The 8,968-nt window shown below is 53.0% G+C and overlaps 1 protein-coding gene across 3 annotated transcripts in view; it reads left to right on the forward strand.

Moving 5' to 3' along the window:
- SMAD7 (SMAD family member 7) overlaps window positions 1–8,968 on the forward strand; it is a 28,166-nt gene that overhangs the window by 1,050 nt on the left and 18,148 nt on the right. For 2 of the 3 annotated variants that reach the window (XM_014531967.1, XM_005884491.2), the window contains exons 2-3: window positions 215–268; window positions 5,998–6,072. In XM_014531967.1, coding sequence (XP_014387453.1) covers window positions 247–268; window positions 5,998–6,072 — 97 coding nt within the window. In that variant the 5' untranslated portion in view covers window positions 215–246. The remainder of the gene's footprint in view (window positions 1–214; window positions 269–5,997; window positions 6,073–8,968) is intronic. The other variant, XM_005884492.2, reaches the window with a different exon arrangement.

The raw sequence follows: 8,968 nt of genomic DNA on the forward strand, positions 1-8,968 counted from the left end.
GGACGCGGAGGAGCGGAGCCCGCGGCTGGCGCCAGGCGGCCTCTTTTGTTTATCTGACAGCTAAATATCAAGGCGATCACCGCCTCGCGGCCCTGCCTCCAACCCCCACAGCTAAGACAAACAGTTGGGCTGAAAGAATGCCTCTGTTATCGTAAGTTTTTATCTCTGGTTCTCATGGCTCGGCCTTTATTTTCTCTTACTTTCTTAATTCCAGAGTCTCCTCCTCCTCCCTACTCCAGATACCCGATGGATTTTCTCAAACCAACTGGTGAGTGGATGATTTTAAAAATATCCTTCGTCTCGGGAGTGAGACACAGAGTCTCTAGAACGCGGGTTTTTATGTCCTGGCAGCGGCCTGGGGAGGCGCTGGGTTTGCCTGGAGGTGGTTATAGGTTTCCTGTGCTGGAAGTTTGGATTTTTCTGTTTTTGTTGTGGCTGGAGATTATATGTATGTATATATGTATATGTATGTGTGTGTGTGTGTGTGTGTATAAATTTTTAAAGAGTTTCTTAGATGTGCTTTACAATTTGTTCTTTTTTCCATGTATTTGCACCGGGATCAAATTGACTCAGGTTTATTAACACGTGGAATTTGATCCACGCAGAAGTGTCTTGGGAGCCAAAGAGAGCAGGTTGATGGGAACATTTGGAGGCTTTGTGAGTGCCAGTGGAGTCGGGGAAGAATGGATAATTCGGTGGAAGGGAAAGCAGTTTAAAAAGGTGCAGAGAAGACTCTTGTTGGGAGTAAAAGGTTTAGAAGATGTAAGAAGCCAAGACAAAACCACCCTCATGGGTTTCCTCTCCTCCCTCCCCGGCAAGTCAGCACTCCTCCCGGATTTTCTCAGAATTCTAGGTCGGGGCTATAAAAGTTTCTGGCATAGCTCTGCCTGCCTGTTGCTTTGTCACCGGGTGGCATGGGGCCAGGGCAAAAGCTCATTGGAGACTGGCACCAGCCCTGTTGTGATTGTCTGCATTCAACTCCTGGCTGGCAGTGCAGGGCTCACCCTATGGAGCTGACAGTGCCCGGGGGAGTGGAAGGGGGGGGGGTCAGCAAGGCAGGGAAGGCAGGGCCGTGTGGGGGTGACCACGGGGTGGCCCTGTGTCCAGGAGCCCCTTCTTACGGAGGGAGGTTCCTCAGCTGCAAAGTAGTGATTGTAGCTTTGAAACTCTGTGCTCTGTGTACTGGATGCCTGGAAAATAGAATGTTATTTTTTGCCAAGGTTCTGAGAAAAGTGGAGGGTTGGGCCTCATTTTGCTCTTGGAATTCTACAAGTCCTTGGCCTCCTGAGTTTTGCCTGTTGGGCTTTCCCCCCACTAATTAAAAGTTTTGCTGGGGCGTTGTCATAAATTAAATACTTTAATGAACGGTGTAACCGAAGCCCACAGCCCTCCCGGGACTCCACGCCGCTCCCTCAAGTCGGGCAGGCGTTGCTGCTTGCCTGGTGCCTGTCTAATAAGTGGCCTGCAAAGCATGTGATATTTTGCTTTCGCTTTACAAAACACCAGATAAATGGTCATTAATGAGGAGATAACCAGCTCTCTGTATTTGTAGCAAATGTTCACGGAAATTATCAAGCCCTGTTTTCTCAAAGAATAATTTTGACAGGGTTTTTGGCTGCAAGACTCAAGAATTCTTTCCTGAGGTTAGCTCTCCAAAGGCCACCTCTGTCCTGTTTTTGTTTTTTTTCTTCCATAGTCTTCAAATTTGGAAGTTTTCCCCCAAAAGAGAGACAGACCAGTTACCTTGACACCCCCCCTGGAGTAAAGGCAACTAAGGGTAAAATGTCCCCAGAAACCTATACCCATAGAAGAAAAGGGTTATATTCTCTTGGGTTTCCTGCAGAGATACCGGATTTAAGCGGCCATCCTGCCAGGCCAGGACATTTCAGTGAGTGGAGTGATATATTTATTCATTAGCAAGTGTTGACATTAGGTAGCAAAATGTGTGTAAACAGAGAAGCCACAAAGACAGGAATGTGCCATTTCCAAGGGGGAGAAAAGTTCTGCAGATCAGCCAATAGGAAGTGATTAACCTGCCAATCGGAAACTCAAACAGCTGGTTACTCACCCAAAATGCTTTGTGTAAAATAAAACAACAACAACAAAAAAAGAAATGAAGAAAAGGTGGTGGTGTTTGAGGACATGAAGGGTGGTAGCAGGGGAAGCCCCGGGGAAGGAACTATTCTGACACATGGAAGGGGCTGGGGCTGGGGCTGGGGCTGGTTTTGCTGGCTACTCGGCCAGGGGTGATGAGGTCAGATACACAGATGGGGGGCTGCCCAGGTTTTTCTCCTCACCTTATTATGTGGGAGAAGAATATTTGGCTGGGGAATTTAGATCTGCCACTTACATGCATTCTTTATTACTTAAACTCTTTAAAATAGATTTCAGAGAGGAAGGGAGAGAGGGAGAGAGAGAGATAGAAACATCAATGATGAGAGAGAATCATTGACCCGCTACCTCCTGCACACTCCACACTGGACCTGCAACTCGGGCATGTGCCCTGACCGGGAATCGAACCCTGACCTCCTGGTTCATAGGTTCACTGAGCCACGCCGGCTGGGCTGCCACTTACATTCTTAAGTTTCTAAGCTCTGGGTGGAATTTTTGGTCTTGGGTTACTAGGTGAGAACCTGTCATAAGGCTTTTACAATGGACAACTGTTAAAGTCTTAACCAGTTGCGCAACTCAGGGAATCCTTTCTGTGAAGTCCTCCAACTTGAGAAGAGGCAGTGGGAAGGGGGCTGGGTCCTAACCTGCAGCCTTCGGAGGGACCCAGGGCTGAAAGCCACGCTCCATTTCGCTGTGGTTCACTGCCCCCTCTGTGAGGGCCTGACATTTGTTGACCCGGGTGCCAGGCGGTCCCAGCCAGCAGCATTTTCTGGGAAGGAGCGTTAGACTAGACATGGCTGAACCTAAGGACAGGGTGGCTGTGTGCCCTGGGGCAATCAGAAGTGACGAAGACCCTCTCCTTCCCTTATTGTGCAAGGGGTAAGGGCGTGGTGTTTGCAATTAGATCTCACTTCATGGAGTGGGGGTGGCTCTGCAGGCTCGGCTCCTTGTGCCCCAGGGTTTGAAGGATGGCTGGGGACGGGGGCTGTTGCTGGGGGTTAGGCCCAGGTAGCTAGTGTTCATTGGCAGATGGAGCCTCCAAGTCCAGTTGAGAAGTTAGGGCCCTAACCTGCCTTTACCTGCTAACTCGGCCTACTCTGACCTCTTCCAGACCTCTTTATAAATCCAGGTGGTCAAAGAGTTACCATTCATTTGCTCAGTTTTTGCTTCATTCATTGATTCATTCATTCATTCATTCATTCATTCTGCAGGCCTGATGATGTGCCTGCCTAAAAACTGAGATACTTCCAATGCAGTAGGTTGTCCTTCTGTGACCATGGTTATGGATTGGGGCAGAGCTGGGACGCTCGGTGTTTGGTGGTGGTGGTGGTGGCAGTAGGTCCTCTGTCCTGGACAGCGTTTAGGAAGCTCGGAACTAAGTTGACAAGATTATCCTGGGCTCTGGACCCTTGTACTCCTCTACTGATCCCCAGGCTTGCATCTCCTAGGACAGTGGTCTCCAACCGGTGGTCCGCGGACCAAGTGGTCCACGAGGTCCGAAAGGTTGACGACCGCTGTTCTAGGACTCGCGCTGCTGGGAGAGGGAGTGAGCTCCCACAGGCCCCACACTTGCTGGGTGGTTGGCAGTGTTTAGGCTTTAGGAGTGTGTGCCAGCCTGGGCTCTGGGGAGTGGGCATCACCGGCCGAAGCGGAGCCCCTGGCTTTGCAGCTGTTCTCTGGCTGAGCAAGTGATGGAGGTGTGGCTGCCTTGACCTTACTTTACAAGCCTTGGCCGTAGCTTGGGGCCAGTCTGGATGCGGAAGCCTCTTGGCCTGCCTGCTGCAGGGCAGGGAGCGAGGCTCTGGTGGCCTGGGGAGGGAGCGTTTGGGACAGGTGCTGAACCCTTGGGCATGGCCCAGCGCACCGGGTGGTCCCTTGGGCTAGTCAATGACGCCTCAGTTTACCTGGGTGCCAGTCGAACAGGTATACTTTGCTACTTCACAGGGGTGGTAGGGAGGCCTAATTAATGTTTGTAAATCCCTCCTGAGATCAAAGACTCTGCAGAAGGGCAGAGCACCATTTCATAAAAACGCTTGTGGTTGCCAGTGCGGAGCTGGCTTACCTTTGATCTGAGACAGGCCGACACCCTGAATGTGGTCCCGGCTCTGCTCCGAGAGGCCGGGCCCTTCCTTTGAAACACACCTTGCCCTGGGATTCAGCCAGCCAAGACTGGGTGGGGGGAGCAGAGCGGAGCGGAGCGCCCTGGATAAGTCATCATGGTTGATGTGGGAGTGTCTTCCATTTGGGGGTAGGTAGCAGCCAATCTGTAGAACATGCAAAGACCATCCAAGTAGCTTAGAAAGTGCAGGGGGCACACCATGCAACAAGCAACTCCATTTCCTGCCCTCCCCCATTGTTTTCCATTTGATTGAGTGTATCCTGTAAAACTGTATATTCCTGTGAGGAATTGTACTTTACACTGATACAATGAGATCAGACACAAGCTCTCTCTTCCCTGCCTCCCACCACTCCTCGTTTCCCCCTCTCCGGGTTAAGAGAGTTCTTGAAAAGTTGTTTTTCCAGCCTGAGAGAATGCCACAGAATGCTGGAGAGGGATGAGAGAGAGCCAGGGGGGGTAGGCAGCAGAAACACAGAGGTGCTTGGGAGTTACCTGTAGGCCCCCTACCTCCCTTTATCAGGTCATGGAAACAGCTGCAGGGCTAGTAAAAGGCTCCCGTGGGCTACTGGCCTCCGGACTGCTCTTTTGCTTGGTTTCCTATTGACCAAGTGGTTTCAGTGGGAAACTAACGCTCATCCAGGTACCTCCTGCTAGTGGCCTGGGCTGGGGACCGGCATCTGCAACATCCACCCTGGTGTGGTGTTTGCTGCTGAGCCGGCGAGCCGGAAGCCCCTTCTCTGAGCCAGCCTTTCTCGCTGGACTTCAGTAAGACGGGGTCTGGTGTAGTTTTGTTTCCTGGGACTAGTTAGTTCTGATTTGTGGGCAATATTTTTTTTTTGTTTTAATTTCTTGGAGGGAAGTTGGCAAGTCTGTCTGTCGATTTCTCAGCTCGGTTTGTCATTGTCCTCATTGGCTCTCAGGTCACTGGGGCTAGTACCTGAGGGTTCCAAAGACGCGAAGAGAAGCTTATAGTATAGTGAGCACAGACAGGATCTGAAGGGAACTCACGTGCTGGGTGCCAGAAAGTGAGGGCAGGGAGCCTTGCAGGCCCGGGGTTGCCCGGGAAGGTTTCCAGAGATGGGGAGTGTGGACTAGGCCTGGAAGCAGGTAGAGAGCATTTCCCCTCCGGCTGGGAGTCTTGCTGGGAATGTTCTTGCTCTTGATCTGGTGGTGGCTCTACACAGGTGTACGCATGAGTACAGGTCACGGAGTTGTACTTGAGAGGTGGATTCTCTCCTGTGTTTGTTGCACCTCAATTAAAAAGGAGAAAGAAGCCCCTGTAGCCGAACCCCCGTCTTGAGAAAGTCCTAAGAACTGGGAAGTTTATCTTGAAAAAGATGAGGGTGAGACATTGGACCATGGTGGTGGCAGAGAGGCCCCTGGGTCCAGGCAAGGAGGCCCTGGGATCCATGGCAAGGAGACGGCCGCCAGGGTTGAGAGTCAGAACCTGGGCCCCCTTTGACCTTGGCAGCTACCTGGTTTCCTCAATGGGGGAGAAATTCCAGCCAGTCTGCGATGGAGCCTGACTTGACTAATGATTAACTCGCCTCGGAGGAGCCCAGACGGGTGACAAGGTGCTGTGGTCTGTCTTATGATGGGCAGCGAGCCCTGGGCGGCCCATTCATACTCAGCCTCGTGGCTGGGAGTCAGCCGTTTGGAATGTGTGGTTTCTCTTTAATGCTGGTTAGAATGTGCTTAAAAATTAATCTTGGTGTTTTTATTTATTTGTGTATTTATTTCTTTCTCTCCCCTTTTCACATCCACAGCAGACTGTCCAGATGCTGTGCCTTCCCCCGCTGAAACAGGGGGAACGAATTATCTGGCCCCTGGGGGGCTTTCAGGTAAGACACCTTCTCGGATTTTCCTGGCAAATTCCAAGACCTTGAAATTACTGGAGTCGGAGGAAGGGGGGCGGAGGGGTGGCCAGCCTTCTGTCACCCCAGCTGGTCTGGGATTCTCACTTTTCTGTGCATTAAACTGGATGTGATCTTGGTGTCGCTGGGGCCCTTCAGCTCATCATTCTGAAGCCCCTGACACACCAGGACACAGGGCCACTCCGTGGATGAGGAAATGGGGTCCACCTGGGACGGGTGTTGTGCTGTGTTTTATGGTTGTTGTTAAGCAACTCCTGGCTGGGGTGGGGGGCTTCCACTTGGCGACCTTGTTGTCATTAGTTCATAGGTTTCAGCTCTTGTTTTTGCTCTTGTCCTTTGGGCTTTGGGCGTCTCCAAGGGGAAGGGTCCGCTTTTCGGGAACTTGTGGAAGACAGATCCCAAGTGTAGGATGGGCGTTCAGAGCAGAAGCCCTTGATGCTTCTCCAAGTCCTAATTCCCCATCCAGCTCAGGGCCGGATGCCGGATGCCAGCGACAGGGTCTGGGCACTGAGACACAGGCACTAACGCTGCTGCTACCCAGGAGGGAGGGTTTTCCTTAGAGCTGGGGGTTGTGGGATTGGATGAGGGGCGTTGGGTAGCCCGAGCATCATTGTCCCCGAGAGAGGAGAAGAGAGTGATAAACGTGGAGAAACTCACTAGCCATGTACCTGAGAGGCATTGCTGTTCTTTTCCAAAGCCATCCTGTTTCCACCTGTCTTTCCCGCCCCAGGATGCCACCACGGGATTTTCTAAAAACTAGCTACAGCAAGAGGAAAGTAACCTGGGGGAACATTCCAGCAGAGTCTGGGCATTTGTCCTTTCTTGCCTTTGTTTGGGGCACTGGTGTAGGACCACGGCGGCTCAGAGGGAAGCTGTAAGACTGTCTGTGGGGGACTGTGGTGCATCCTGTCCTGTGAGGTGCCTGACTGGTCATCCCGGACAGCCCCGCCCAGCGCCTCTCCAGGAATGGAGCTGGCGGAGAGTGTCTTCAGGGAGACCTTGTTTGTTTTTATTTCTATGCAGTATATACTCTGAGTGTTATCTGAGACAGAAGGGATTGTTGACTCAAAGCTCCTAATGAAAACCGAGCTGGACAAAGTGGGACCCCCAGAGTGGGGAGGGGGCTCAGACTGGGAGGGAGGATGGGAGTGAGCCGGAGCTTGCGAGGAGGGGAGGCCACGCGGACACACGGGAACGCGGGAACTGCGTCTTTTCTGCTTTCTAAGGCTCCGAGAGTTCCTGAAAGAAAGAAGGCCAGGGAGAGGAAAGGGTCTGGGCAAAATAACACTGGGGATGCTGTTAGATGGTTTTGTTTTTTAAATCCTGAGCATGCAGGAGGCACCCAGCCCCTCTGAACCACATGAAGTAAGCAGGGGAAGTGGCAGCTTTTGAAAGAGGGCCTTGGGAAGGTTTGTCTGATTGATAACATCTTGTCTGTCTCCTCTGCTGGAGGAAGTGACGGACACCTCCCTGTGCGCCCCACAGCTGAGCAGTGCGACCCACTAAACAGGACACCCCGCGGAGCCCCTTCTGAGATGGGTGGGCTTCTTGTCCCAAAAGCTTTTCCAGTTCTAGAAAGAAACGTTGTGTGTGTGTGTGTAAAACAGCTATTAATCCTGCCCCCCCCACCCCCATAATTGCAACCAGTTAGATGAATGAGGAGCTGCTAGGAAGGCGTGCTTGCCTCTGAAGAGATCCCGTGGTTTAACAAAACTGCAAGAAGGAAAAAAAAGGGGGGGCCCCAACATGAAAGAGCATTTGTTTTGAATTTCAGCTCTTGATTTACTAATTCCCAAGGCTTCAAAGTTTGAGCTCTTTCTTCTTTCCGTTCGGAGTTGGAGCAGTTTATTAATAATGTGCCGCGGGGGGGAATTGAAGAAATTGTGTTTTGGGTTGGTGCCGGCGGTTTGGGGGTGGCTGGAGGGGAGGTGTTGGGCATGGAGAAAACCTAGGGTTACACCCTTTGCATCGAGAATGCCCCCCAAAAGATGATTGTACTGGCCGGGGGCCAGGGCAGAGGGTTTTGTAAATGGAGACAGCCCAAACCTCCTCCTCTGCAAGAAGTTGATCTTTCCATGGGGGCGTGGGGGGCAGGGCGGGGTGTGTCTGCCTTGCAGAGGATGAGGCCATTGGGGGCTGCGGTGGCTGCAGAGCCCCGGAGGAGGGGGCGGGGGGCCTGCTGGGCAGGGGAAGGGGTTAGCAGAGGCAGGAGGGTGAGAGCCTGCTTTGGGGGATGGGGAGGTGGGCATCAAGGTGCGAGCGGTGAAAGCGCCCACCAGGAGTGCCCCCTCCTTCCCCTCCTCCGCCTTGAAATAACCTCTCTGAGTGTCTCTTTCACAGGCCCTGTGTGCTGTTTTCCTTCCTGTCCTGCCCCGCCTGCTGGGCAGGGGAAGGGGTTAGCAGAGGCAGGAGGGTGAGAGCCTGCTTTGGGGGATGGGGAGGTGGGCATCAAGGTGCGAGCGGTGAAAGCGCCCACCAGGAGTGCCCCCTCCTTCCCCTCCTCCGCCTTGAAATAACCTCTCTGAGTGTCTCTTTCACAGGCCCTGTGTGCTGTTTTCCTTCCTGTCCTGCCCCGGCCGAGAGCGGCCTTAATGAATGGGGCTCAGTTTAGGGTGGGCGGCAGGTCGGCAGCGGGAGCCAGGGCTTGATGCTCTTGGCACGGGAAGAAGGGAATGAAAAACAGCCGAATGTGAAAATGCGGGGCCTCGGCGGTGGGGGTGGGGCCGTGCTCAAAGGCATGCCCCTCCTGAAATGCAGGGTGATTCCAAGGCGGGCCCTTCCCTTTCCTGCGAGGACGGGGAGAGGAAGGGGAGTGGGCGGCCGGAGCCCTGGGAGCCGGCCTGCTGGCTGCGGGTCGGAATTC

Source organism: Myotis brandtii, unplaced genomic scaffold (assembly GCF_000412655.1).
Source record: "Myotis brandtii unplaced genomic scaffold, ASM41265v1 scaffold833, whole genome shotgun sequence".
NCBI lineage: Eukaryota > Metazoa > Chordata > Mammalia > Chiroptera > Vespertilionidae > Myotis > Myotis brandtii.